The sequence below is a fragment of the Cladosporium halotolerans genome, assembly GCF_011745625.1.
Source record: "Cladosporium halotolerans strain TM138-S3 chromosome Unknown Sca41, whole genome shotgun sequence".
NCBI classification, from domain to species: Eukaryota; Fungi; Ascomycota; class Dothideomycetes; order Cladosporiales; family Cladosporiaceae; genus Cladosporium; species Cladosporium halotolerans.
The window spans coordinates 140,945-168,201 of NW_027191492.1; the positions used below are offsets into that span (position 1 = coordinate 140,945).

At 54.3% G+C, this 27,257-nt stretch overlaps 13 protein-coding genes across 13 annotated transcripts; 7 read left to right on the forward strand and 6 right to left on the reverse strand.

Annotated features, from left to right (window-relative positions):
- Positions 1 to 253: 253 nt before the first annotated feature.
- On the forward strand, positions 254 to 1,525 carry WHR41_08238 (uncharacterized protein; the record flags this gene model as incomplete). The annotated part of the gene is made up of 1 exon (XM_069376842.1): positions 254 to 1,525. One exon carries the CDS (start codon positions 254 to 256, stop codon positions 1,523 to 1,525), a length of 1,272 nt encoding a protein of 423 aa, XP_069226037.1.
- A 134-nt stretch (positions 1,526 to 1,659) lies between these two features.
- WHR41_08239 (uncharacterized protein) lies at positions 1,660 to 3,056 on the reverse strand. The gene is made up of 3 exons (XM_069376843.1): positions 2,625 to 3,056; positions 2,376 to 2,567; positions 1,660 to 2,316 (listed from the first exon to the last, which is right to left on the reverse strand). The coding sequence occupies exons 1-3, from the start codon at positions 2,752 to 2,754 to the stop codon at positions 1,817 to 1,819; spliced, it is 822 nt and encodes a 273-aa protein (XP_069226066.1). The 5' UTR covers positions 2,755 to 3,056; the 3' UTR covers positions 1,660 to 1,816.
- A 1,007-nt stretch (positions 3,057 to 4,063) lies between these two features.
- On the forward strand, positions 4,064 to 5,548 carry WHR41_08240 (uncharacterized protein; the record flags this gene model as incomplete). Its single annotated transcript, XM_069376844.1, has 1 exon — positions 4,064 to 5,548. The coding sequence occupies one exon, from the start codon at positions 4,064 to 4,066 to the stop codon at positions 5,546 to 5,548; it is 1,485 nt and encodes a 494-aa protein (XP_069226071.1).
- A 797-nt stretch (positions 5,549 to 6,345) lies between these two features.
- On the reverse strand, positions 6,346 to 7,050 carry WHR41_08241 (uncharacterized protein; the record flags this gene model as incomplete). Its single annotated transcript, XM_069376845.1, has 3 exons — positions 6,346 to 6,382; positions 6,449 to 6,685; positions 6,746 to 7,050. 3 exons carry the CDS (start codon positions 7,048 to 7,050, stop codon positions 6,346 to 6,348), a joined length of 579 nt encoding a protein of 192 aa, XP_069226072.1.
- Positions 7,051 to 7,562: 512 nt separating this feature from the next.
- WHR41_08242 (uncharacterized protein) lies at positions 7,563 to 8,240 on the reverse strand (the record flags this gene model as incomplete). The annotated part of the gene is made up of 1 exon (XM_069376846.1): positions 7,563 to 8,240. The coding sequence occupies one exon, from the start codon at positions 8,238 to 8,240 to the stop codon at positions 7,563 to 7,565; it is 678 nt and encodes a 225-aa protein (XP_069226073.1).
- Positions 8,241 to 9,015: 775 nt separating this feature from the next.
- WHR41_08243 (uncharacterized protein) lies at positions 9,016 to 9,345 on the forward strand (the record flags this gene model as incomplete). Its single annotated transcript, XM_069376847.1, has 1 exon — positions 9,016 to 9,345. The coding sequence occupies one exon, from the start codon at positions 9,016 to 9,018 to the stop codon at positions 9,343 to 9,345; it is 330 nt and encodes a 109-aa protein (XP_069226074.1).
- A 747-nt stretch (positions 9,346 to 10,092) lies between these two features.
- WHR41_08244 (uncharacterized protein) lies at positions 10,093 to 10,873 on the forward strand (the record flags this gene model as incomplete). Its single annotated transcript, XM_069376848.1, has 2 exons — positions 10,093 to 10,736; positions 10,783 to 10,873. The coding sequence occupies 2 exons, from the start codon at positions 10,093 to 10,095 to the stop codon at positions 10,871 to 10,873; spliced, it is 735 nt and encodes a 244-aa protein (XP_069226075.1).
- A 3,978-nt stretch (positions 10,874 to 14,851) lies between these two features.
- WHR41_08245 (uncharacterized protein) lies at positions 14,852 to 17,250 on the forward strand. Its single transcript, XM_069376849.1, has 2 exons — positions 14,852 to 16,172; positions 16,235 to 17,250. Exons 1-2 carry the CDS (start codon positions 16,028 to 16,030, stop codon positions 16,396 to 16,398), a joined length of 309 nt encoding a protein of 102 aa, XP_069226076.1. The 5' UTR covers positions 14,852 to 16,027; the 3' UTR covers positions 16,399 to 17,250.
- Positions 17,251 to 18,359: 1,109 nt separating this feature from the next.
- On the reverse strand, positions 18,360 to 19,157 carry WHR41_08246 (uncharacterized protein; the record flags this gene model as incomplete). The annotated part of the gene is made up of 2 exons (XM_069376850.1): positions 18,360 to 18,959; positions 19,020 to 19,157. The coding sequence occupies 2 exons, from the start codon at positions 19,155 to 19,157 to the stop codon at positions 18,360 to 18,362; spliced, it is 738 nt and encodes a 245-aa protein (XP_069226077.1).
- An 884-nt stretch (positions 19,158 to 20,041) lies between these two features.
- On the reverse strand, positions 20,042 to 22,214 carry WHR41_08247 (uncharacterized protein; the record flags this gene model as incomplete). The annotated part of the gene is made up of 3 exons (XM_069376851.1): positions 20,042 to 21,608; positions 21,671 to 21,814; positions 21,868 to 22,214. The coding sequence occupies 3 exons, from the start codon at positions 22,212 to 22,214 to the stop codon at positions 20,042 to 20,044; spliced, it is 2,058 nt and encodes a 685-aa protein (XP_069226078.1).
- Positions 22,215 to 22,475: 261 nt separating this feature from the next.
- WHR41_08248 (uncharacterized protein) lies at positions 22,476 to 23,565 on the reverse strand (the record flags this gene model as incomplete). The annotated part of the gene is made up of 2 exons (XM_069376852.1): positions 23,159 to 23,565; positions 22,476 to 23,108 (listed from the first exon to the last, which is right to left on the reverse strand). The coding sequence occupies exons 1-2, from the start codon at positions 23,462 to 23,464 to the stop codon at positions 22,476 to 22,478; spliced, it is 939 nt and encodes a 312-aa protein (XP_069226079.1). The 5' UTR covers positions 23,465 to 23,565.
- A 166-nt stretch (positions 23,566 to 23,731) lies between these two features.
- WHR41_08249 (uncharacterized protein) lies at positions 23,732 to 25,907 on the forward strand (the record flags this gene model as incomplete). Its single annotated transcript, XM_069376853.1, has 5 exons — positions 23,732 to 23,879; positions 23,940 to 24,852; positions 24,908 to 25,001; positions 25,052 to 25,112; positions 25,164 to 25,907. Exons 1-5 carry the CDS (start codon positions 23,826 to 23,828, stop codon positions 25,905 to 25,907), a joined length of 1,866 nt encoding a protein of 621 aa, XP_069226080.1. The 5' UTR covers positions 23,732 to 23,825.
- Positions 25,908 to 26,270: 363 nt separating this feature from the next.
- Positions 26,271 to 27,245, forward strand: WHR41_08250 (uncharacterized protein; the record flags this gene model as incomplete). The annotated part of the gene is made up of 1 exon (XM_069376854.1): positions 26,271 to 27,245. One exon carries the CDS (start codon positions 26,271 to 26,273, stop codon positions 27,243 to 27,245), a length of 975 nt encoding a protein of 324 aa, XP_069226038.1.
- Positions 27,246 to 27,257: the final 12 nt, after the last annotated feature.

Below are 27,257 nucleotides of genomic sequence, written 5' to 3' on the forward strand. Positions count from 1 at the left end.
AGCGGCTGCGTCCCGTCGCCGACGGCTGTGAAGATGCCGAGGACCCTGCAGCTTTCACGCGGGACTGCGCGGGCCAGACCGCAGAGCCTCAGGACAGGGATTTGTTTGGGCCCGCTGGAGTTTTGTGCCTGCCCCGCGGGAGGAGCAGAAACGCCTCGACTCATATTCCTTGAGTATACCACACACTACCCCCACTCCTTGTCCTTGTTGCATCCAAGAGGAAACAACACCGCTTCCTGTACGCCTCACCACCATGGCAGACACCAAGATCTTCTCCCTTCGCGGTCGGGCGCTCAAGCTTGATACGGCCGACGACCTGGCCGCCCACATTCAGCCCCTCATCGACAGCGACTCCGTGGAAGAAGTGCACCTCGAAGGCAACACTCTCGGTGTGTCCGCTTGCGAGCGTCTGGCCTCCATCCTCGGCTCGAAATCCTCCCTCAAACACGCCAACCTCGCCGACATCTTCACCGGCCGCCTGCTGTCCGAGATCCCGCCCGCGCTCGACGCTCTGCTCACGGCCCTCCTCAAGTGCCCGAACCTGCACACGATCAACCTCAACGACAACGCTTTTGGCCTCAACACCGTCGAGCCTCTGCGCCCTTTCCTCAGCAAGCACACCCCGCTGCGCCACCTGTACCTCAACAACAACGGCCTTGGTCCCGCTGCCGGCACCCTCGTGGCTGAAGCTCTGCAGCAACTCGCGGCTCGCAAGGAAGAGGCCCGCGCGCAGGGCAAGGATATTACTCACCTCGAGACCGTCGTCTGCGGCCGCAACCGCCTCGAAACCGGCAGCATGGCGGCCTGGGCCAAGGCCTACACAGCCAACAAGCACGTGCGCACGGTCAAGATGGTCCAGAACGGCATCCGCCAAGAAGGCATCGCCGCCCTCCTCCAGCACGGTTTGAGCAACTGCGCCGACCTCCGCGTCCTCGACCTCCAGGACAACACTTTCACCGCCCTCGCCAGCAAAACCCTCGCCAACGTCCTCCCCGCCGCTTGGCCTGAGCTCCTCGAGCTGGCCGTCGGCGACTGCTTGCTTTCTGCACGAGGCGGCATTGTTCTCGGCGAGGCGCTGGCGAAGGGTATGAATGTGAAGATCGAAGTCCTCAGGCTGCAGTACAATGAGATCGACGCGCGCGGCGTCAAGGCTATTGTTGATGCGGCGACGAGCGCGACGGCTCTGCCTCGCCTGCGCAGAGTCGAGCTGAACGGGAACAAGTTCCAGGAGGAGGACCCGAATGTCGAGAAGTTGGCGGAGCTGCTTTCGAAGCGCAAGGAGGACAAGGCGAGTGAGTATGCGGATGTCGATGAGGATGATGAGGATGCGTGGGGCGTTGATGAGCTGGATGAGCTTGAGGAGGAGGACTCAGACGAAGAGGAGGAAGTTGAGGATGAGGAGGACGCGGAGGAGGAGAAGGTTGCTAAGGATGCTGATGCGGCGGAGCAAGAGCCTGTGAACCAGGTTAATGACAAGGATGTTGATGAGCTTGCTGCTGCGTTGGGTAAGACGGAGCTGAAGTAGAATTGGAGGTCTGTGGTCGGCAGGTTCGAGTCACTGCCAGGGAGCGTTGCATTCTAGCGGGACGTGTCATTACGAGATACCAGATTTTTTCAAGAAAGGCTTTCAAAAGCCGCATGGGAGATGAATAGACGACGGCGAGGGAAAAGACATCATACAAGCGGAACATTAGCATAGTATTTTCGAAAGCACACTTCTCTTCGCGCCGCTCCACCACTTCTGTTCTCAGGTCACATCGTCTATATGCATGCATTACTCTAGGCGTCTTCGAAAACCAGCGCCCATCCACTCACCTTACCGTCCAAACCTCATCTCTGCGCCTCCGAACTTCCTCAAACCTCTCAAGAACACGTGGTACCCAACGCCGCCCGTCCAGTCCCTCAGCGCAAATATCTCCGTCAACCTCACCTGCCACGGCGGGTACCCCTCCAACTGCACTTTCTCTCCAAACAACAAGAGCAAATCCGGCTCGCCCATCACGCTCTCCGAGATCTCGGCGTCGATCAGCTCTTGCGACACGTCGGGCGGAGACAGCTTGTGCGATTGCGACATGTCCGTGAGCGTCTTTGTCAGGTCGACCAGCGTTTGCCTTCCATCGGTGGCGTCGAGAAGGAGGACGTTGATGTGTGGGCGCGAGGTGGGGGAGGACGAGGGCGTGCTGGGCGGCTCGTAGGAGGGCACGTTGGGTGCGCGCAGTGTGAAGGTTGGTTTGTTGGGAGAGTTGGCGCCGTAGTAGGCTGTGAGGGTGGTTTCGATTCGGCGGTGGAGGTGGGTTAGGGAGGACTTGAGGAGGCCTGATTGAGAGGAGAGTTAGTGGGTGGTGATCGCTGGGATTGTGGGTGCGAGAGTGTACCGGAGCGCTCGTAGATCGAGAGTGTCGAGATGCCGGCTGCGGTCGACCAAGCGGTGATCTCGCAGGCATCGTGGATCAGGACGTCGAGGCGGTTGAGCAGGAGGGTGACGTCTTTTTGGTCGGGTGGGAGAGTCAGGATGATGGAGAGGTGCTTAGGAATTCGTGGGAGGCTTTTGACATCGCGGGCGATTACTGGGGGTTTGTTAGAATCATGAATAAGTGTAGCTAGGTCAATGAAGGCTGTCTTACGTTCAGGCGTGCGGTGATGGTAGTTCAGGACAGCCGCGACGCGGTCGAAGACGGCATGGTACAGCTTGCGGACACGGATGTAGATGCTGAAGAGGGTGGAGAGAATGAAGTGTAGGAGGATGTGAAGCATGGTGGATCAAGGCCGTGGCACATCCAGTCGCATTGGGGAAGAAGTGGTGGGAGAGAAGGTTGTATTGTATGTATACAAGCGTACGTAGGCAGCGGCGGGCTGTGAAGGTGGAAAGTTGAGGTGCATCATTGCTTCGCCGACGCTGCGCCTCCGAGACCAAGGGAACAACGCGCGGCGGGCATTCTTCAGTCTTGGTGTTGCGAATGGGGTATGTCACGCGGAGGCGATGGCAATGCGAGATCCATCAAGTGAAGTGAAATAGCATGTCAGGTGACCAGACACATTGCGCCTGAGGCGCGCATTTGGGTTGTCGCACGCTGCAAGGCTGAACAGCTCCATCGTCGCGCCGGTCGCGAGTTGGCGGCTGGGGGCGGCGCTGATTGGCTGCGCATGGGCTACACCGCTCTCGGCTGGCGGCCGGCGGCAGAAGGGCCTGACAAGCCGAGCGAGCACCAGCCAGCCGCCAGAAAAAAAGTCTCTTGCACGCGACCGTCGCCTACAAAAAGCCCGCCTACACCCTCTCCGACCATCTTTGCTACTCCCCATCCACTTTTGCCGTTCGACACACCACACGGCCTCCTCGTCTCTACACTACAATACCATCGGTTCGTGCTCACTCACTCGCTCAGTCGCTGCATCCATCCTCCCAGACCCTTCCTCCTCTCGATCCCACCTTCTACCTCCCTCCCATCACCGCTCGAGCGATCGCATACTGTGGGCACCTGCCAGCAAGGCAGTTCTTCATCCGTCCGTACACACAAACATACATCCAGTCCCGTTGCACACTCGCCTCGGCGCTTGTGGGAACACACTGCCTTGCGCGGGCGCAACATCCAGTGGACTGTCGGCAGACGCTTGACAACGTCTTGCCGCGTGGGCACCGTGGGCTTATCAAAGAATCAACTTCTGAAGTGGGTTTGACTTGAGGGCTACAGAGATCACTCCACGCTTCGCACAGCGTGCGCACATCTCAGGGTACTGCATCACCGCGCTTCGAGCAACGTGGGCGGCCCTTCGCGGGGTTTCGAGGGCTTTTACTGCGGACTCCGGTCTGCTCGTGGGCTTGGCTAAAGACTGCGCAACGTCACGTCACGTTGCTGCTGCTGCTGCTGTTACTCGAGGGCTTCAAGGCTTCTCTTTCTCCAAGAGTCCTTGCCACGCTGGGTGTTTGAGACGGTCCGACCGATGCTACTGCTTGCCAGTCCCATTTGATCACGAAAGCTTAGGGTGCTTTTCTTTCTTTGGGATTTCTTGTGACTGACTCGTGTCGTAGTAGCTTCAGAGGACTATCATAAACCCTTCAGCAACAATGGGCAAGGACAAGGGAGCCAAGGCCGCCGCGCCTGTCAAGGACAAGAAGTCCTCCAAGGTCGACTCCGTCAAGAGTGGCCGTGTCACCAAGGCTACTGAGAAGCCCAAGGCCGTCGCCAAGGAGACTGCCAAGAAGACCGCTAAGGAGGTCTCTAAGAAGAGCAAGAAGTCCAAGAAGGAGCCCACTCCTTCCGAGTCTTCCGACTCCAGCGAGTCCGAGTCCGAGGAGGAGGAGGAGAGCTCCGACAGCTCTGCCAGCAGCGAGTCTGAGGAGGAGAAGCCTGCCGCCAAGACCAACGGCAAGAAGCAGGAGTCTTCTGACGACTCCAGCGACAGCGAGAGCTCTTCCGAGTCTGAGGAGGAGAAGCCCGCCCCCAAGAGCAAGAAGGACACCAAGAAGCCGGCCAAGAAGGAGGAGTCTTCCGACGACTCTTCCGACTCCGAGTCTGACTCTGACGAGGCCGAGCCTGCTGCCGCCACCAAGGATACCGAGATGAAGGACGCCGACTCCAGCGACTCCGACTCCGACTCTAACTCTGACTCTGAGGAGGCTGCCGAGAAGAAGGACGACTCCAGCGACGACTCGTCTGACGACTCTTCTGACGACGAGGAAGAGGAGAAGAAGGAGGAGGCTCCCAGCAAGAAGCGCAAGGCTGAGGATGTTGCCGAGCCTTCCCAGAAGAAGATCAAGGTCTACGTCAACGGCGAGGAGAAGGAGGCCACCGCCAACCTGTTCGTCGGCAACCTTAGCTGGAGCGTCGACGAGGAGTGGCTCACCCGCGAGTTTGAGGAGTTCGGTGAGCTCCAGGGCGTCCGCATCATCACCGACCGTGACTCCGGCCGCAGCAAGGGCTTCGGCTACGTGGAGTTCACCACTGCCGAGAACGGCGCCAAGGCCCTCGAGGCCCGCAACGGCTACGAACTCGACGGCCGTCCTCTCCGTGTTGACTTCTCTGCTCCCCGTGACAACACCCAGACTCCCCAGCAGCGCCAGAACGACCGCGCCAACAAGTTCGGCGACGTCAAGAACCCTCCTGCCCAGACCCTCTTCGTCGGCAACATCTCCTTCGACGCTGACGAGAGCACCCTCACCGAGTACTTCCAGGAGCACGGTTCCATCAACAGCATCCGTCTCCCGACCGACCGTGAGACCGGTGCCCCCAAGGGTTTCGGCTACGTCGAGATGGGCTCCGTCGAGGAGGCCCAGGCCGCTTTCGACGCTCTCCAGGGCGCTGACATCGCTGGCCGTCCCGTCCGCCTGGACTTCGCTCAGGCTCGCGACCCTAGCTCTGGTGGTGGCCGTGGTGGTTTCGGAGGCGACCGTGGTGGTCGTGGTGGTCGCGGCGGTGGCCGTGGCGGCCGTGGTGGCTTCAACGACCGTGGCCGTGGCGGTGCTCGTGGAGGCGCTCGTGGTGGTAGGGGAGGTTCTTTCAACCGTGGCGGCTTCGGCGACTTCTCTGGCAAGAAGACCTCTTTCGATTAAGAATCTTCGTCTTCCGGAGCATTTGTACGAACAAGAATGGAGAGAAACGGTTGAGTTTCCACCAAGACACTGAAATTCGAAGGCGTTGGGCTGGGTTTTCGGCACTGAAAAGCATGGTTTGGTACTGTAGTAATGCAACAATGAGAAATCTTCTTGCTACCATCCTCGTGTGTCACTCCTGTCTTCACTCCGTTTTCATTGATGTGCGTTTGTGTTCCAATCCATGGTGTGGGTGCAGCTCTGCGAATCAATTCACTTCGTTACTGCTACCATCGACTTTCTAAGATCAAGGTATTTCTACACCATCGAGAACCAATGCTGCCATTTGTTTCGTTCTCCCAGCTGTGCTATGCCATTTTGGACTCCTTCAACACCAACAACTGATCTTACACCACTGGGAAGGCTCGAGTAACTCACTTGCCTCACAGCCACTTTCTCTACAACCTTGGCCTGACGTCGGACTTCTCCCGCCCCCCCGGACCGCTTCAGTTCCCCGCACTGCCACGTGCCAGACTTCCCAAACGACTGTGTATAGTAAAGCGGCTCCTGAACGGAACTTGACTCAGGTCGCGAGGTGGGTCTCCTTAAAGTAGCCGCTCTTTCCCTGCCTGACGACTGATCGCCCGTGCGTTGAGATCGTTCAACGCCGTGGAGGAAAATCGGGGTTGAGGCCTTGGACGAGAGCTCTATTCCGTGTTACTTCGCCGTGTCACTTCGCGTCGATATCTCGAGCGATGTAGCTGTCGCATGATGGGGAATTGCTGATCTGCATGTTTTCATGAAGTTCATGGAACAACTTAATACCAAGAGCCGTTCAAAAATACATTGCCCATTCTGCCATTACCAGAACCTTCAATCACATGTCCAAAAAGCAACCAAAGCGAGAGGCACGCCACTTACTCCACAACCTCAATATTGACCTTGCCTGTCCCCTGCGGCACATGGTGCTGCTTTTTTGGCAGCACAATCCGCAGCAACCCCGCTTCCAGCTTCGCGCTCATCTGCTCCTGCTCGACGTCCACTGGGAACGTGAAGTTGCGACGGAACGACCCAATCCGCCTCTCCCCTAGGATCAAGTAAACCGGCCTCTCCTTGGCTTTACCATTCTCCTGCTGCTGCGCAGGAATGTCTTTCTCTCTGCACAACTTCGGCATCAGCGCGATCGGGTCATTGTCCTCAGACACAACGGAAACGTACTCTGGCCTCCCCACCGTGCCAGTGACCGTCAGGTGACGCCTGCTCGTCCACTGGCAGTGGATGTCTGCTGCGTTTTTGACGCCGGGGCACTCGATCTCGATCAAGTAGTGGCTTACGCCGTCCCGGATATCGACGTCCGGGTAATTGGGGTACTGTGCTGGGTCGGGCTGCTTGCGCGCCAGGTATTGAAGGTAGGTCATGTGTTGGTGCTCGCGGGCGTGCGGTCGGTCTGCGAGCGTGGGCGGCGCGTCGTAGCCGTAGAGCGGGATGGGCATGTCGGCCATTTCTTCGAGGAAGGGGCGCATAAATTTGTGGGTGTTGTTGGGTGGGATAATTCTGCTTCAGTGGTCGGTGAGACTGTGGTGTTCTGCTGGCAGGGAGGCGACATGGTGATGTTCGTTGTTCATATATTCGAATATATGGCGGTGCTTTCCGCTGCTTGTACGTGCTTGTGACTGCATCGGGTCGGCCGGCTCCTGGGCGATGTTTGGTTTTCGGTACACGGTAAGATGACGGGCTGATGCGACTGGGAGCCATTCGGGATCGCAAGCAATGTTCACCGGCGAGGTCCGACGCTGGCTGTTCACACGCGACATAGCGGCGTGCACTGCACGATGCATCTCAGCGAAACGTCTCGCGCACCGCGATCACATCGTCGATTCCGCACATTTGACATGCAACAGGCCTCATGCGCATCTCGCGCAGGTCTGGTGAGCTCACGCTGGCTTCCCCGACTCGGCTGGAACAGGCTTCTCAATCGCGTGTTTAGAATCCACCGCTGAACAAGCTCCGCCCTTACAGAGAAGTCGACCCAAGTCTACTCAATGGACCAGAAAGGTCCCTCAAGGCCGTTGGACGAGAGCACTTCTTTGATCTCCTCCGCCGACCTCTTCCGCCAGGGTTGCGAGACATAGTCGCCGTACCAAGCACTCGCAAATCGCCACATCTGGGACAAGGGCACCACCGCACCCTTCGGCGACGCATGTCGGCGACACCAGCTGTCCACTTCGTCCTCATTGTGAAAGGGCTGGAACGATGCGCACGAGTGGATGACGTTATCCCACCACTGGCGAATCGGAGTGGAGAGGTGGAAGACCAAGTCTTTCTCGAGGATGTCTTGGTCGCGCACACGGACGACACATTCTTCACGCTCGCCTCCGAACCGCGTGAAGATGTCGACATCCGCTTTGAGAGCGGCTGCTACCCCGAAGGCGCAGTAGAGGCAGGTCGCCCAGTAGCCGCGGTCGCCAATTTGAACCCAGCAAGAGGCTGGGTACAATGCGAAGGGATGGACGACCCATGGCTCTACTTTGTAGGGATGGAGGAGGAGTGAGTGACTGGAATGCAAGGCGAGTAGAGCTGTCTCGACGTCCTCCGAGGAACATCGGAGCCCCGCCGCGAGTTCTTCTTTGCTTGGTGCGTGCCCTTTTGCGGCAATCTGCTGTGTGAGCGCACCTCGCACTTGTGCTTGGAAATTTGTTACGGTGGCGGGCATGTCGAATCGGTTTGTAACGTCTGGAAAGATGTCTTGCGTGGCCGCCGTTCTCGCTTTTGAAATAGCTGCGGACTTGTCGGAGCAGCCATTCGGAGTGACGACAACCTCGGCGTGGTGACACCGGAGCCAGCATCAGCGCCCTGCGGATATGGTTTCTCCCCACTCTCTGCGCACGAGTCGTTTCACGCTCTTCCACATGAACAGACACGCCCGTTTGCTTAGTCAAGTTTTTTCACATGTTTGGAATGAACTTGCAGTGACCCTCTCCGGAAGTCGGTATGGTTGCCCCTGTTCGTTCAGCAAATCCCGTCGCGCCACCATTTTCTCCCTTCTTCGTCCTCTGTTGCGCCGTTGTCTGCGCAAAACGTCGACTCTGCTCTACAAGCCCATTTGTCGTCTATTGGAGTGTGTCCAGGGCCCAACAACGCTTCAGGGTTCAATAACGGCCTTCGGCGGGGCAGTGCCTGTAGGATTCAGCTCGCCGGGAGAGTGGTCTCATTATTATTGGGCAGCACCGCGCGTCTTAGCGGCGCCTAGTTACTGCGACAATGCATAGCCGCCCGCTCTGGGACCGGTGAGTGGGTTGGCCTCAACTTCCGCTAAGGGCTTCCTTACAGTTGATCAGCTGCAGACGTGCAAATAAATGCTTATACACTGCCGCTTTGTACTGTGAACTGAAGTCTATGTCGAAGTCAAGTACCACGCCTCTTTCTTATCCGGATTGGTAACATCAGAGTTATTACCCCTGCAATTTCCTCTACGAATTCCTAATGCGATGGCAAATCCCAGCACGTCTTCGGGAGACCTCTGGCAGAAGGCTGCAAGTGCCTTGGACCCCAAGACGATTCAGGATCTGAACTTCGCTAAGACAGGAGCGAGGAACGTCGTTGCAGCAGCACTGAAGGCAGCCGAAGAGAAGCGCGACGCCGCCCTAAAGAGGCGGTATAGGCTCACGAGGCGGGGCAAGCCGGACATCATTGTCAAAGACGTGATGGAGAAGATCATACATTACATCAAAAGATTCACCGCTGTTGGAGACAATGTGGTTCAGTACGGTCCTCAGCATTCAGCCCTCCCTTGGGCTGCGGTACGCTTCGTCCTCTAAGCCGCTGTCAACTACACAGAAGCAGAGCAAGAGATTCTTAATAGCATCGAGCTTGTGACGAGACTTCTGGCAAGCTTTCGGGAAATTGAAAGTCTTTATCTTGGACCCGAAGCGCTTCCGGAATTATACGATGCCCTGGTCAGTGCCTACATTGCGACCCTGGAAACCCTGGCCTACGTCGTCAAGTTCTATTCACAGTCAAAGGCATCCCAACTCATCAAAGCACCTTTTCGAGTGCCTGATCGCGTCGATGTGCAAAATATTCTCCAAAAAGAGCAAAATGTGCTCAGATTCAAAGGCTTGACAGATTGAAAGTGGCTGAAAGTCAATTATGAGAGGACGGTTGAGCTCTCAGCAAACGCAGCAAAGGCGATCCAAGAGTCGAAATATGTTGATGTGCTAAGCTGGATCTCGAAGACCGAGTACCGTGATCATCATGAAACCCAGTCGTCGCTGCGCCTGCCAGGAACTGGTACTTGGCTCTTGCAACACCCTACATACAAGTCCTGGCAGCATCAAAGTTCGTCCTCGATGTTGCTAGTGCATGGTATTCCGGGTTGTGGGAAGACAGTTCTGTGTTCTGCGGTGATTGATGACAGCCACAACAGCGTAACTCCTGCCAACAACAAGGCGCCTTTGGCCCATTTCTACTGTTCTGCTACAGCATCAGAGCCCGACAGGCGGAATACACTTGGGGTGCTCCGAAGTTTGATTCGGCAGCTCACTGCCACTGTATCCGAATACCCGATGATTCAGAGCGCAGTCCTCGCAGTCTACGACAGAAGGCTTATGGAAGCAGAATCGCTTGGTCTGAGTTTGCCACAGCTGCAAAAAGAGGAGTGTGAGAGCCTCATTCTCGAAGTGGCGCAAGACAACCCTGCTACAATCATCATAGATGCTGTCGACGAGCTGGATGATACTGCTGATCTTCTTTGCTCTCTGGAACACATTTGTACGAAGTCCAACAACGTTGTGAAAATACTGATCATCGGTCGTGACAAGGTTGCGGGAATGACGAAGGCCCAACGCATTCGCATAACGTGGGAAGACAACGAGCTGGACGTCAAGGCTTTCGTGACGCACCGCGTAGAGAGGCTAGCAAAAAAGCATAGCTTGTCTACAGAAGCGGAACAGAAATTTGTCGAAACTTTACTCACCGGTGCTGGCGAAATGTTCCAATGGGCAAAACTGCAGCTCTCCCAATTCGAGGCCAACGATGCGTTTGTGGAGCAGGATGTTGATTTCGAGAATTCGACCTCGACTTTGGAAGAGTTACACGGCTCCATCTTTGCAAAGATCATGCAATCTGGAAAAGTTGCTTGCGCGATGGCGGTGCAGTCATTCTCTTGGCTTTTGTATGCGCAAGAGAACCTCACAGTCGATGCATGTTTGTCAGTGACAGCAAACACTGCAGGCTGGTTTTCGCCAAGTCCGCAGGCTCTCATCGACATCTGTCGCGGGCTGGTGTACATTGACACACGGTCAAATTGCGTTCGCTTGGTTCACGACTCGGTTCGATCTTTCTTGATCTCGCAGCCATTGTTTGCACCGCATGAGACTGCAATCCTGCTGTCATCAGCTTGTATGCGCTTATTGAAAGAGGTGACCGCGGTCACAGCGACAAATGTGAGGCCGAGAGAAGAACTTCATGATTATGCGGTTCTTTATCTTTTTTATCATCTCGCAAGCACGGATCCTGGTAAGATCTCAGACTCTGAAGCAGCCACGATCGATGAATTTCTATTTGGAGATGCGCAAACAGGTTTCTATTGAGGCTTGGATCGAGGCCGCGAGGACAAGCTTTGATTCCCTACCGTACGAGCATGCCCAGAAAGCGTCCATGGAGGCCATCGTCAGCAACCCTTGCTCAATCTTGTTTCCCGTATGCGCCTTCAACGTCATAGGCGTGTTAAAGCATCATACATGGCCGAAGGACTTTGATTGGAATCAGGTGAACTTAGCTGGCCATACCGCATTACATGTGGCCTCGTTCTTTGGTCATTCAGCTGTCAGTTCTTTTCTGTTAGACCAAGGCGCTGACCCCAGCATTGCTTGTGGCCGGCTGGGGTCTGCCATACAATGTGCAGCGTATCATGGACATCGAGAAATCGTACTTGCGCTATCTCTTCAGGGTGCCGGAATGAAGACGCCTGGGAAATTCGATTCGGCGCTTCAAGCAGCTTGCCGAGGAGGTCAAGAGGATGTAGCCTTGGCGATTCTCGAGAATGGTATCGCCATATCTAACCAGGACGACTACGAGAAATGTCTTTCTGAGGTTCTGTCAGCCGGATTTACAAGAGCGTTTTCGCTTCTTCAACCCCATCCGCTGAGCAAGCCGATATCGTATGACGACACGCGTACGTTTATTGTCAAAGGCGAAGTCCATGGTCTTCGCCGCCTAGCGAAATTCCGCAATTGCAACGCGGTCATCAGCACACGCAGCCTCGCAATGAGCGCTAGACAAGGCCACGAGGCCATGACAGTATTCCTCATAGAGCAAGGTGTCGACGTGGACGAGATTGGGCAATTCGGCACACCTTTGCGAAGCGCGTGCATACTTGGACACAACAGCGTCTGTCGAGCGCTTTTAGCTCGTGGGGCGAAAGTAGATGGCCACCGTCAGACTTCTTGTTGATCATGGGGCGAACGCCAATATTCAAGGCGGTCACTACGGAACCCCATTACAAGCTGCCGCATATCACAGGCACATCAAAATTGTCAAATTCCTGATGGATGCCAAAGCGTCGCCTCACATCGCTGGATTCTCGAAAGATGCAATTCATGCCGCAATGGAAGGTGGACATGGTAACATCGTGCAATTTTTTCGCGATACAGGTGTTCAGAGTCGGAACTTGCTCGTTTGTCATTCACGATTCAGTAGGACATTTCCGCCACGTAATCTCTTGCGCGAGATGTCGCCGAGTCGTCGGGTAGAGGATGGGAACAGGAAACCGCGAGCTGATCCTTTTGATCCAGCATGCCGCATCCGTTCTTACGGTCCAACTATCTTCGATAGGCACGTGGGAAGCAAAGATGATCGCGAAGATGGTGATAAGCCATGCATTATCGAATCTCCTGCGGCGCATGATAATGTTGGGCCTTTCTCTACACTCGACCTTGACGCTCTAGAATACAAAAAAGCCAACGACGCTCTGTTCGTGGGCACGAGAGAAGGACTTGCATACCCTATCGTTAGGAGTCTCCTCGAAGCAGGACTCCATCAACGTCTGGGAGAGCCGGGATTGCGGAACCTACTATCAGCGGCCGTAAGCTTGTTTAGCGAATATCGCGACCGAGCACACACTTCCGGTCGTTCCGTGCGTTGGGAGAAACCTTTACTGCCTCATTCAAAGTCGCTCGAAGAAGTGTTCACTAGCGGCCCAGGAGCCGCTGTTATGCACCTCCTGCGTCATCTTCCCGAAGAAGCCGCCCAAGGTGAGCAATACGAACTCCTGCTGCAAATGGGCGCAGCAGCAGGAAAAGAAGACTTAGTCGAGCTCTTAATCGAGCGAGGGGTAGATTGCAGTGCTATATGCTCTCACTATGGCACACCGTTGCAAGCAGCCTGCCGGTATTCGCATACAAACATTGTGAAAGTGTTGCTGGCAGCGGGAGTAGACCCAAATATCATCGCAGGGGAGTATCACACTGCACTCCACGCCGCTATTGTGAGCGGCAGCCTGCAGTGTGTAGTGCTGCTGCTGGAGAGTGGTGCTGACGTAGAGATCTCCGGGATGAAAGACACAAGCACCACTCACGGAAGCTTGAAATTCTCGCCGCTGAGCTGTGCCATTGTGGAAAGGAGAGCCGCCATCGCTGTCGCCTTGATCGAAAAAGGCGCCAATGTCAATGTTACTCACAAGGATCTGCAACTGTTACTGATCGAAGCTTGTGTGTGGGGCAACGTACTTGTTGCTAAATCGTTACTTGAGGCCGGTGCAAATGTTCAAGCACGAGGACGGAGCGGCAGCTCGAATTGGAGGCCGAATATTCATGGAAGCGCCCTGCATGGCGCTGCGTATTCGGCGAATCTTGAGCTTGTCCAGCTCCTCTTGGATCACGGACTTGACTCAAGTCCAAAGTCGGATGAACCGCATTTAGAGCTTGTACGGATTCAAGAAGACAAAGCTGTTGGCTTTTCTGAACGCCAAGAAGGAGCCGAGTCCCTAGTGGAAGCAGCTGCCTACCATCCGAACCTCGATATCATCAAGTTGTTGCTCACTCGGAGCCCAAAAGACTACACTGCGCCTTTAGCCTCTGCCGTCAAAAAGGCATTACGGTGCGGTCATCTAGATGTTGCGACACTGATCTTCGATCGCATTTCTGAAACCATTGACTCTATGGAGCTTATGGAGCTGTGCCAAGCGGCATGTAACGCTTCTCATTGCTGGCTTTTGTATTCCATTCTGGACGTGTTGTCGGGACAGAGCGAGCTCGACCTGGCCGATCAGTTGTCTAGCATAAATCTGGCAGGGCTCAACGTCGGTGTCTTCGAAACACTGCTTTGGTTCGTTCCTTGCACGTCCAGGATGTTCCTGGAAGCTTGCAAGAGCGGTTACGATGGCATCGTGAACGCTGGGCTCAAGCAGGGACTCGTGCTGAACGGCGAGGGTTCACTTTTGTCTCCGGTGCTTCACCTAGCGGCTGCTCATAACCGGTTGTCTACGGTAGCACTGTTGCTGGCCGAGGGTGCTGATCCGTCAGAGCGACATGCCACGTACGGCACACTGCTGCTAGCTACACTGGAAGCATGTGCTGCGGAAAAGCTTTCTCACTGTCACGCTCTTGATAGCGAGGATAAGGCATATCTGCTCGATCTGGCTGGGTATAAGAGACAGTTGATTGTCGATCGGGAGAATTTCAGCCAACGGGAAGTGGCATCGTTCAAAGAAATAGTCCGCCTCCTGCTCAAGCGCGGTGCTTGTGCCAATGGCCCGCCAGGACGCTTCGGCAGTGTTCTTGCTTTGGCAGCATTTCAAAGATGGGACGATCTCACTGATGATTTGCTCGCTCATGGCGCTTGTACGAGCTCCGCTGGGCGGATTCTTCCATGTGCGCTGCTTGTTGCAATCGATCAGGGAAGCATCGAAGTGGTCAAAAGATTACTAGACGTCGGCATCAACAACGGAACGATCGTGGATCCTGAAGGGGTTGCGCCACATCGCGCGTGCAACAAAGCTGATCTGAATATTGTGAGAATTCTTCTACAGCACGGATATCGTTTCGATGGCAGGGATGAACAAGGCCGTACTGCCTTATTTATCATAGTCAAGAAGCTCCGGTCTCTACACGAACAAGAATTCCGAACTCGAGGGCACGAAGCTGCCAGCCATGCTCACGAATTGTCAATGACCAGGAACTTCATGCAGGTGTTTTTGAGCTTGGACCTTCTTGATCCGATCCTCGACGAAGACATCGTTGCTGCGTGCGAAATTGCGGAGCTTGACAGCGAGCAGACAATCTTCGCATCGATGCTGGCACGCTGGAACGGCGCCGAATTCCCTGAAGAAGGTCTTTACAATCTAGTCAAAAACTCAAGGCGCGAGCGAGTTGGCGCATGGGAAGTTCATCTAGAAGGGAAGTATCAGCTGAAGATCTCGACGCGAGTCCTCGCGGCTGCTAGAGATGCCCGTTGTGTGAAGAGACTGCTGGAGTGCGATGCATCTTACAGCGCTACCTCGGACACTTTGGATCAAATCGCCTCCGGAGCAGCTTTTGACGCCCGAGCATGCATGCAAGCGGTACTGCTCCACGACACATCGCTCGCTCCTACGGAGTCGAACCTACTGCGAGTGTTACGTGAAACGAAAGGTCCGCCAAAGACGCCGGACCCGATAATCGAAGTGATATTCGCTCGCCAGCCAGCTCTCCAGGTCACGGAACAAGTGCTCACCGCTGTCCGCTTTGCGCAAGACCTTCGTGACATATTGTGCCACTCAGCGATTGGCGCGGAATCGGTGACCGAGTCTGTATTGGATGCCTGGGCTGCGAACGATCGGAATGGCGCCGACGAGCTTCTTGGTGTCTTGCTCGGCCAGGAGATGTCCATTGCGTTGTTCGACATAACTGCGCGACGCGTCCTCGAACGCGACGACGTGGGGAATCTCCGGCGCGTCCTGGAGCTAGACGACAACCTGAGCCTCGGCAAACTCGACGCGGGTCAAGTGCTCGCCATCCAAGCGTGGCACCGCCCTGTGGATTGGCACGCAAGATTTACCGATCTGTTGCGCGACTTCCAGGACCGGTGCGTGCTGTCGCATGAAGCGAAGCAGTTGATCGATGACAAGTTTGGCCGCCGGCCGGGCGTTTGCAAGCTGTACTACGACCTTGCTGGCTGGTAGATGCGATGTGCGCATCTTGCGGCGTCCGGACCGCTCGCTCACTGCGGGTTTGTGCGCCTCTTGTTGTGATGCCAGGAAGTTGAAACGCTGAGAAACTGGAAGGCTACATGTAAGGTGATGATGCCTGGCTGCCTGGCTGCCTGGCTGCCTGGCGGGGCCTGGAAGCCCACATAAATGAGTGTTGCTGGAAGGTCGCGTGACGATGACGCCATTGCCAGCCCCTCCACAACCGCGTCGCTGTTCGATCTTGCTGCCTGACCTGCTGCTCTGACGACGACAACAACCTTCAGAACCCCAACAATACCCCGGTCCTTACACGATCCAGCTCTTTAGCTGACACCATGTTCAATCTCCTCCTTCAAATCTGTCTGGCGGCCCTGTGCCACGCCGCGCCACTCAGCACCACCAGCTCTAATGCTACGCAATACGGCACCGGTGGTGGTATTGTCGGTTTCATCATTTTGGTACTGGACATCCTCGTGTGGAGTAAGTGCTGAGATTTGATCATCACTGCGGACGCGCATCGTGCTGACTGAGCTTCCCTGTAGTCGAGGTCCTGAAATCCAGCCGCCCTGTCAGCCACAAGCTCCTGTGGTCGGTACTCGTCTTCATCTTTCCCATCGGCGGCCTCATTATCTACTGGATCTTCTCCGACCGCCAGAAGTGGAACAACGGGAATGGCTACGAGGTGATTGCAGAGGAGACAAGATAGCCTTCTCGCTATCTGAAGCGGCCCGGGGCAAAGGCGGGGGTGGGAAGACTGGCTGAATAGCCAAGATATCAGCCCCTTCGAGGACTTTCTGGGGCCATGAATCGAAAAAGATGAATAACACATGATTGGTACGAGGGCGATTTGGGTATCCCGTAATGTCTGTTTTGCTTCTCGCGTGTCGGCAGATTGTCGCGCAGCCATGCAATTTGCTCTTCGCTTTCTTCCATGACGAGCTGTGCTAAGCGATCGCACGTTCGTCTTGTTCCGAAGTTATCCAGCAATCAAATTGGTCGCAGGCTCTTTCAGTGCCTCAGCGGGAGCCAGCGTCTCATTGCTGCACATGCTGTTGATGGAGGACAAAGTCTACGTGTACGTCACTGCCTAGGGAGATTTTGATAGTTCGTGCAAATCATTGGATGGATCAGTAATGATGTTAAGCGTAGCAGACTCTCGTCTAATCTGAGTCAGTGGCATCTATCCCAACTGGCATCGGACTAATCTCAAGGCCGTCGTCATCTCTGCCGCCCGTGAAAGTGTATCTCAGACATCCTGCATCAACAAAGCCTCCTACACCACCATTTACACATCCAGAATAAGCTTCATTGAACAGCGACCTGCAATGCCAAGCGTCATCTCCGATCGGGTCGTCGATCTGTTGAGTGTCTGTTGCATACTGGCATGCATCCCCGTCTTTCCACTCAACTTCGTAAGTGTAATTCATCTCCCCATCCACTACTTGGTAAGTTGTGCTCAGTCCGGGAGAGTCGGATGTCATGTTGGTTACGCCTTCGCAATCAGGATACCATCGCTTGTGTATGCGACAGAAAAGCTCAGCGCCGTGTGGTCCACTTCAGCTATGTCAATCGACGAATGGTCTGGGAACTGACTTTCGTCGTGACACACAGGGGTGGGTGTAGTGGCTTCACTGATCGTCGTGGACGGAATGCTGCTGCTGGCTGAGGTTCTCGGGTAGAAAGAGAATGGCATGCTCATAAACAATGGGGCGTCATCCGTCGCGTTGTGCGACGCTGTTGTGCTATGGCTTGAGGACGATGATGTAGACGAACGAATATCTGAGCCGGTCGAAAATGCATCTGTGATAGCGATTTCGTTCCTTGCTGCGTCGCCAATCGGACTGCTCACAATCAAGGCGTCTGAAGCGCGTTCTGCTTTTTTGGAGGAATTTAAAGTGGGTTCTGCAACGTTAGAGTCGTAGCTGATTGCAAATTCCATCCAAAGTGGCAAGTTAAGACCTAGTGAGCTCAATGTAGCTACGGGACTGTATCGATCCATCGGCTCATCCATCATACATGCTGATGTGGCGGTCTGAACCGAGGTAGTGATACCAGGCTAGAGGCTGCAACCGATCGTTCGCATACAGCTTGTGGTGTAGCAATTTTTGGTACCCGTGACAGTGTCGTCAGCGAAGCCATAAGATGTGGAACACACAACACGGCAGTCTGAGACCGTAGTCTCGCCTCTGAAGCAGGACTCCGTCGAGGACGTGATTGATTCTGTTGCTGTGTTTTCTCCTGAGCTCCTTGTTTGCTCTTCGCTCGTATCCTCCTTGTCGTCGTCGGCGTCGTCGTCATCTCCACCTTTGCCCCCTTTCGTATCCTCATCAACTTCAGGCGGGTCCGGACAATCTCGGAGGATGCAAGGTGGTAATTGAAAGTTTGGCAAATCCAACTCTGCCCTGCGCCAACCATTCTCAGGGTGAGGCTGGAACGTAAAAGCTGGGGACACCGCTCGTGTCATCAGCGACGCGGTGACGCAGCTCGAAGCACTGCCGTGACTAGTGTCTTTCGCTCGATGTACGAGTGCAGCGATGTGAATCCCGCATTCGGGACTGGACGGGAGTGCCCAGAGACGGGCAACACAAAATGGGTTACGTCGCATATATTTACCGTCCATGGTTCCGATATGCATTTGATAACCGTAAATTGACTGTTCAATTGCCTTCAAAGAAGGGCTTGATCCTCGCGCCATGCAATGTAGCGCTCCTTCCACTCGATACGTTCAAAGCCATAATGGAACATACCAACTTCGTCGTCGGGTGTTGGTATGACCTGAATCCCGTCGTAGTCATCACCGAGCTCTTGCAAAGCCTGCTTCTCAGTCCTTTCCGTCCCATCGCTAAACCGAATACCTTTTCCGCCCTCAGCTTGCATCATGAATCTGTCCGAGCTCAGGATTGGTGACCCTTCATCGTTTATCGCGATATCATTGCCACTGTCATCTTCATCGCTGTCACTTTCAATTTCGTCCTCTAGGGACTTGCAGATAAGGACTAATTCATTCTCCAAGCATTTCCTAGTCACAACCGCGCAAAAGCGTTTGCTTAACGGCTTTGGTGGTTTCGGTGCATTTCTGATGAAAGTAATCGCATCCGGCACTGTTTTTCCAATGAAAGGTGAACGCCAGTCAGTGTCTATAGGGAAAGAAGTACCCAGCGTAGAGCGCCTTTTGTAGTCAGGCAAAGTGTCATAGTTGTCCGCCAGCCAGAGGGTCAAGTCGCCCTTGATCCTCGCGGCATTCTCGCGAAGCAGTGTATTCACCGTCTATGACATACACCATGGGTCAGTGCCGTCCTTTTGGACCTCAATGGAGTTCTTCTATACCTCGTTAGGTATGTCGTCGAGCACAAACAACGCCAACAAGTCTTGAGCACCCCTGTCCGCCCCCATTTCGCCCGTCCAGACCTCGCCGTCGCATCCCGCATCATTAGTCCCAGCAGTATTTTCCGAATGTGTTGACATTGGCACAAAGTTGGTGGTGCAAGGAGCATTTGAGTATATCCGTGTGCGAGGATCGGATCGCAATGCGCAGGAGTGTGGAAGTCATGGCGGCATTAGAAGGTTCGGTCACGTAGACAAAATCATGGCGGTGACGTTCGTGCCCAGCGGCCGTCAAAGCCCAGTCAGCGTTGCCGCTCCATGCGATCCTCCAATTTCCGAGAAGTCTCAAGCACGTTCCTTTTCTGTACTCTGCTACAGCTTATTAGTCAATCCTGCGACACACCGCAATCCTTCGTCCAGACATACTGCTAACTTAGCATGGGTGACGCTTGTAGATGCATGCGCGCCTGGAACAACCGTGGCAGGATTGCGTTCCCTCGGACAACAGACGGGAGCTGTCGTGAACGGCTCTGCAGACCGCGAAGGGACTGTGACAATGCATCAGGTATATATACGGTTGAGATATCCGTAGTAACGCTGCATCAATGCCTTCACTCGCCTACGTATCCCGAAATGCTTCTATACTTGTTCCTGTGGTTGCCATTCGCCTCGGCAAGTAGGGTTCACGAGAGAGGCTATGGAAGATGGTCACATGCCAAAAATCTCAAAGATCCAGCACCAGGAGACTATTGTACGCAAGAGAAGATACAAGACGAAACAGTCGGGTGGTGGAAAAATCCACTTAGGAACATTTTTGAGGTGTTCCTTTCCTGGTTGGTGAGACTCTGCGCAGGTGCATTTCTACCGTGTCGTATCACCCGCCAAAGTCTGATCATTGGTCTCAAGATAATCCGAAGATGCACCGATCCAGCTAAAGCTCATTCTGCCGCGTACTGGTACTCATGAGAGTTTCGATAGCTCTGGGTCATCGATGGTGCTGGGCGCGGTCGGATCTCGAGCTTCAGCTACCTTCCTAAACTCATATCTGATAGACCCCAGCCAGATATATCATCTCCAGCAAATCCCCAGGCATATTCGCCCAGACCAGCTTCCAGATTCTCCATGAATTCTTCTGACATGATCGGCCAGTTTGACTCTGTCAGGTAAGTTGATGAAAGGTCAAACTGTGAAGCGTTGAGGTCCATATTCATAGATGCAGGGATGAAGGAGTCTATCGGGTCTGGAATCTGTATGTGTGCAGCATGCGATGAATCGTGGTGATGGCCGTCTAGAGCTCGAAACGTTTCGTTCGTTGTTGGTGTAACGTTCCCATTAGCTGCGTCTTGCTCACGATGACCGTATATCTTGCGCATTACCAGATCTTTCAGCTCGTCAAACACGACAGCGAAGCTTCGGACATCAGGCATTTCCTTCTCGAATGAGTGAAGGATTTTTGAACACAACTCAAGAGTGCTGGGGAGCTTGCTAAGCTCAATTGGGGATGACATGCGGTCGATAGCCTCGCTCATGTTGACGCAGAAAAGGATCGACAGGCCTGCAGTGAAAATACCCTGGAAGTAGCTCCGCGTCCATGTAATGTATGAATGCTCAAGCATGTCGGAGTACAGAGTAATCACCTTGGTAGCTGAGGCGAGAGCTTGTGCCAGAAGCTCCGGAGGTGGAGAGTTGTTTCTGACCTTAGGCGCGATTTGCATCGCGCCGCGGACAAGGATAAGCCTGTCCTTCTCTAGGAGAAAGTCATAGAATTCCGGGCGCTCGTAGAGCGATTTAGGCGTCGTGAACACCGGCGCGCCCTGCCTCCACTCGTTTAGCTGCGCCATGAAATCCTGGACCATTACTTGCACGTAGCCAGCGGAAGTCGAAGGTAATGGTGTCCCATAGGCGCTGCGTGAGTGCTGTTTTCGCCCATTGAAGAACTCGGTATGGATGCGAGAACTAATTTGCCGCAAACGGATATAAAAGACAAAGACGGAGACTTCTGTTGGGAACGGCGGCACGATATCTGCTACAGCAGAAAGTGAGAAGATGTCGGCCGCTTTGAGAGCATCATCGTCGGCCAGTATCGGGAGAGGTACAGTGATGTCTTCGTCTGCGATGGCAAAAGGTCGACCCAGGATTCCAGAACTGTACCGGTCCAGGATATAGCATTCCCAGAATATCCGACGCTGCTTCTGTTCGTCTAGTGGCATCACGGGTATGTGTGGCGCCGCGTGATAGCCCAGCTCGATACATTGCCTCATGCAAAACTGTGAAATATCCCACAGCGAGGTGCCGATATGCTGGTACATTCCAAACCTTGCGAGGAGCAGTGAGTTTTGAATGGCATCTGGGCTACCAATGAGTGGTACATCTTTCACGTGAGCGAGCGCAGCTAGATAGTATCCGAAGGGATGTTCACGGGATAACCCAGCTCTGTACCTTGTCACGCCACTAATGGCGAAAATCATGAAAAGCCGAAAGCGATCTTGAGCCGAACTCTGTTCGCTCTGACCAGAGGTGTAGACTTGGTTGTAGACATCTAAAACATCTTTCCTTACAAGAAATGTATGATTGATGTGGAAGCGGGAGAAGCTTCAATGGCGTATGTCAGTACACAGGCTGTTGACCCACGTTGGGCACTCGACTGGACGTACTAGTTCTCTAGCAAAGCTTCAGCTTCAGCTTCCAGAGGAAAGTCATGGGCAGAGATGTTGAGCTCGGGCATCTGTGGTCGTGGTTCGTTCCCTCGAGGTCTTCGGTCCCACCACTCAGTATTTGCGAACACAGATCCTAGCAAACTGGGAATTCGTCAGAATGAGGTTGAGTCTGCAAGCGATTGAGTAGATGTCACCTTAGCCCGCTATTTTCGCCTACGTAACCACTGAGGGTCGTGGTTGACTCTATTGAGTGAGCATTAATCGGACTTGGACATTCACGGGTTCGCTGAAGCGCGTTCGCTCCAGCAGTCTCACGCGGCGATATTGTCGGTTCTTCAAATTTGGCCTCCAGTTGAGCTTCTTTGCGCTCGAGATCGGAAATATACTCTCTGGTGTACTGTTTTTGAGTTGTGGGATCGACAATGATGCATGCTAAAGCGGATTTGCTGCAAGCACTGCATTTTGGGGCGGCGTGATCGCAGCGAATCTTGCGTAGCCGACATCGCTGGCATGCGGGAATCTGTTGCGTTTCTTCAACCATCTTAGCCTTGTTTGGCCTCTGGTCGCGCTGGAGATTGTTGTCAGTAGTTTGGCTTGGTGCTTCCGTAGGAGGGTATATGCGGGCAGCGGGCGCCAGAGGAGATGTCGGCAAATGAAGCGGAAACGCCGACGTCGGCCGCCCGCCGAGACATGCTTCATTTGTGGATACTTTCTTACGCCTTTGCAACTCTCGGGACCATCAGAGCTTAGGCAAGAGTTATTTTCTTTCCTGGGCGACCAAACAAGAGGTATCTGGTATTCATCATTGTGTTCGTACAGTTTTGATGTCTGGGATTGCTACAGCACCTCGGCAATGCCACTCAACAGTCTGGATGTTTCCTTCGAGACTGTCGGTAATAAACAACGTCCTGCCTTCCGGGCCACCAAAACAACAGTTGGTAAGATTGATACCAGCTGTTCCACTCACGATCCTCGCTTTCGGAATCCCGTCCGAGTCTACGACGAATATACATCCAAGACTTGGATGGCAAACAAACAAAGATCCTTCTTCATCTAAAGCCAGGCCATCGGGCCCAGCGTTACCGAAGGATTGGAAGAAAACTCCTCCTTTAGTCGTCGTCCCATCCTCGTGAAGTGGAAGGCGCCAGACTTGATTGCCACGCGTCATCGCAACATAGAGGAACCGCTCGTCGCGTGAGAGTACCAGGCCGTTTGGGGACACGCCGTTTTCAACCAGCGTGTCTAATTTCCCCTCTGGAGACAACCTATACACCTTTCCTGTTGGGTCTGTGACTCCAGTCTGTCCCTGGTCGGTGAAGTAAAGATTGCTCTTGGAGTCTGTGATGAGATCATTGGGGCCTTTAAAGCGCTCAAGATGGCGACGGGTCATCTTGGGCTTGATTGTCCCTTTGCTGGGATCAAACAAAAGGATCCCCTTCGACAGTATGTTAGAGCGATTCTTCACCTCACGGTGAGCTCACACACCTGTTTGTAATCGGCGACGAGCAAATCCCCGTCCGTAGTTGGCGTCAGGCCGTTGGGCTCGCCGTCCCATTCCGCGGCAACAATGACGTTTTTGGCGGAGTCAATTCTCAGAACTCTGCCAAAAGGGACGTCCACGACAAACAGATTGCCATCCCGGTCGGCAACTGGACCCTCCAGAAAGATGTCTTGGAACTTCCGAGCAAAGCCTCCACGCCACTCGGTATCCCTTCCTACGCATCTCTTGTCGTCGGGAATGCGCAGGTATAGTGCAGCCTGGATCACAGGCGGGGCGGGGTAGAAGTTCATGGCGTACAGCTGTGTCCCCGGTTTCTGTGATGATTAATGAAGCCGTCTGCATGCGCCAAGCGAAAACACAGAGAAATACACCTTGCTCGCGTACCGGTTATTGAATGATCAGTGACCACATGGAAGACGGCCGTGCGACCCACACGTACTACCTAGGTACATGTGGGGCGGACTCGGCACCGAGGGCGGCCAGCGTCCGACGCGTAGGCCCTCGAGGCCGGCCGGCTGCGAAGTTCGCCCCAGCTTTCGGATGCACTCTCGCCTTCTACACTTCACCTTCGGACCATTGCGGTCACCAGCGTCCGGTGCGTCCGCCGCGATCGTTCTGCCCGGCGCACGGCTGTTGTAACTGCTTTCCAACATGACAGCGTTAATGCCTCAGGCATGCGCCAGGTGCTGGCGGAGGAAGCAGAGGGTGCGTTTCCTTTCGCCAATGCAGAGACAGCGTGATCTAAGCTGACACCCACATCTTCAGTGCGATCGTGAGCTGCCAGAGTGTCGCAAGTGTAGAGAGGCAGGCTCGACGTGCTTACAACGTCGCATGGGCGTGTTGTTGGACCCATCCCAACCAGAACCCGTCAGCTACATTGAAGGCCTGCAGGAACGGGTCCGGCAGCTCGAGCTGCGTACGGCAAAAACGCAAGAATCTTCAGACTCGACCGCAGAAAGCCAGGCCCGGTCTTCGTCTCAGCCGTCTGGATTGCCTGGAGGTGGAGATGGCGAACAGGTCCTCGACCTAGGGCAGGCTGCACCGCTTGAAACGACAAAGCATGTCATGGATTACCTCCCACTGAGCGCTATGGCGGAGCCTCGAGACCGACAGCAGATATCGCGTCAGCAATACTCTTTCGAGACGTTCTTAGGTGCAGCCGTCAGTGTTTCAGGCGCCGATGTCACTCGCTCGAACACATCTAATACGCCATTGTCTCGGTCAATCGAAGACTTCCACAGAGAAGTTCTTCCCGCTGGCCTCAGGTTGTCGCGTCTTGCCACGGAGACGTCAGTGCATTACTATCTATCTGTCTGCGACGTCATGTGTCCCTTCCTCAACCGAGAGGCCTTCCTTGCAGATTACGATATTCTCATGGAAAAGCTCGAGAGGGGAAGCACACAAGAGGTTGCAAATGGCTGGCCCCATGATCTGTTTTTGATCTACATTTCTGTAGCGACAGGTATCTTGTTATCGCCTGAATACAGATACAAAGAGGGCTTCGCCGTGAAATTAGCGCAAGAGGCACTACGGCTCCTTCCGCTCGTATTGAACACGTCGGACAATGCTTCAGTAGTTCGAGCGCTGATAGCCTTGGCAGTTTTCTCAATGTATAATCCATTGGGTGGATCCCCCTGGCACCTTGTTGGACTCGCGCTTGCGCGAAGCATGTCTGCTGGTGAGTTGCGAGCTGGTGTCGTGGCTTGAGGTGTCTCTTCTAATTCTCACCGTAGGTATGCATACATCTGAAGTATCCGACCTAAGCTCGACAGACTCCGCAGCACGAGAAAACAGTAGACTATTCTGGTCGTTGTATACACTAGACGCGTTCGTTTCCTGCTACATGATCGAAGCAATGTTGCTGACGCCACTGATAGTACTTTGAGTTCCGCCTTGAACAGACCTTTCTGTCTTCAGGATCGCGAGATAACAGCTCCTGTACGAAATTCGCGAGAGCCAGCCTTCTCAAGCAAAATCTAATTCGCACAGATGCCACTCTACTCGAATAAGCCACCCGTTGACAATTGCGACACCTTTCTGTTCCATGCTGTTCAATACGCCCATCTTCTGCACGAGATACGTCACAAAGCAAGCATGGGCACTGTGTTTCATCTTGCCAACTTTTCGCATTGGAAGGAAACGACGGCCGAGCGGCTTCATTTGCCCACGGAGCGTCAGATGAAGGATCTGGTGTCACAATCAATAGCATCATCGTCGTGCAAGCTTATCCTCCAAATTGTGAGCTGTTCTGCACCGTTCCAGAGGGATAGGCTCACACACTTGCACGCCACAGCTGACGTTGAGCTGGAAAGCCTCGTCACCACATACAAAAGAGTGGCAGACACACAGAGCCGGGTGCTGACCGCCTTTGATGGGTTGGATATATTATCCATCTGCATTTACGTGGTGGAACGCCATGATAACAAATCCTGGCCTTGGCGTTTGCACACGGATCCAGTCGTCCGCTCGGGTCTGGGCCTGCTCTCAACCATTTCGGAGCGGTTCCCTGGAGTCAAGCAGTGGTCGGAGATGCTTTGGCTTTTCATTGACCTGGCGTCTAATGATGGCTCGAATGTCGAGGCCGACGTCCTTCGACTGACTGAGCGGTACCACGATTCGGGCACAAGTCTACCAGCAAGCAGGTTTGATCAGATGCGAGCAATTTTAGTTGGCCGATCAGAGAATCGGGCGACTGATGACTGGGCACGAACCGGCCACGGCGTGCTCCCATGATCGGTGCATCTCCACGCGAGCTGTTTCCCGCTTTGTCGGCGAAAGCCCGACGGCTTTTCGCACCAAGTCCGAGACCTCCATCCAGTGGCGACTCCTCCAGCGACTCGCGGACCTCCGCCGAACAATGGCTCTGATTAAGGAACGGGCGCGCAACCGCCAAGACTGTTGATGCCGCATTGGCGCAACATTAATACATGCGTCAAGTGTCACTTTCTAGCGCCACTCCAGCAATCAAGCGAACTCTACCTACACCCATCCAGTGATCACACTCTGTCAGACTGTAGCTCGTCCAACCCAGCGCTTCAATCGAGCACAACGAATCTTATCATCTTGCTCAGCCCATCCGACGAACAGACGTTCACCATGGCACCGGCAAGGATCATCGAAAGTCCCCCTTCGCCACTAGCGGAGCACCACATCGACAAACCTACAGTCTATTTCCTCGACACATTTCATCCCGAGGCGACCAAGCACGCACAGAAGATATTCAATGTTATTCTTCCGGGGAACCCGCAGCACACGCATTGGCGGCAGGAGGCGCGATACCTCCTCATAAGAGGCTCACACCTCACCGCAAACGACGTCGCATCTTGTCCGCACCTGAAGGCAATTGGCAAGCAAGGTGTCGGAATCGACAAGATTGATGCTGCCGCATGCGCAGAGCGTGGAATCAAAATATTCAATACGCCTGGTGTCAACGCTCGTGCCGTTGCGGAGCTGGTGGTGGCTCTGACCTCGTCGGTGGCGAGGGACATTCCCGCCATCAGCGTCAAGCAACACTCTGGGCTTCGCGTCCCCAAAGAAGTATGCAACGGGCTGATGCTCTATCAAAAGACCGTTGGCGTGATTGGCATGGGCAACATTGGCCAAACGGTCGCCAAAATCTTCCAAGGCGGCTTCGAGGCACCCCTCGTGGCGTATGATCCGTTCGCGCCTGGAGATGCATGGTCAGAGCTCTCACACACCCGTGTTGCAAGTCTTGAGGAAGTTCTTCGCGTCGCGGATGTAGTGACTATTCACGTGCCGCTGACTAAAGACACTCGAGACCTTATCGCATACAAAGAGATGACACTGATGAAGCGCAACGCTATTCTTATTAATGCTTCCCGTGGAGGAATTATTAATGAAGCGGATCTCGAGAGAGCATTGGCCGAGGGTTTGATCTGGGGAGCTGGCCTGGACTGTCATGAGCAGGAGCCCCCAACGCAGGAAAAGTACTCGGCTCTTTGGTCCAAGCGCGTAGCCAGTACGCCTCGCCAAAAGGCAACGGAGGAGAACACTGATCTCCTACTAACCCTCGCCAAAAGGCAACGGAGGAGAACACTGATCTCCTACTAACCCTAAGGCGGC

Bases quoted from the DNA above. Each gene is read 5' to 3' on its own strand.
- WHR41_08239 (XM_069376843.1), bottom strand. From the start codon at position 2,754: ATGCTTCACATCCTCCTACACTTCATTCTCTCCACCCTCTTCAGCATC. The intron at 2,568-2,624 runs GTAAGACAGCCT...ACAAACCCCCAG, and splicing joins CCATCACCGCACGCCTGAAC to TAATCGCCCGCGATGTCAAA. The intron at 2,317-2,375 runs GTACACTCTCGC...CCTCTCAATCAG, and splicing joins CTCGATCTACGAGCGCTCCG to GCCTCCTCAAGTCCTCCCTA.
- WHR41_08245 (XM_069376849.1), top strand. From the start codon at position 16,028: ATGTTCAATCTCCTCCTTCAAATCTGTCTGGCGGCCCTGTGCCACGCC. The intron at 16,173-16,234 runs GTAAGTGCTGAG...GCTTCCCTGTAG, and splicing joins ACTGGACATCCTCGTGTGGA to TCGAGGTCCTGAAATCCAGC.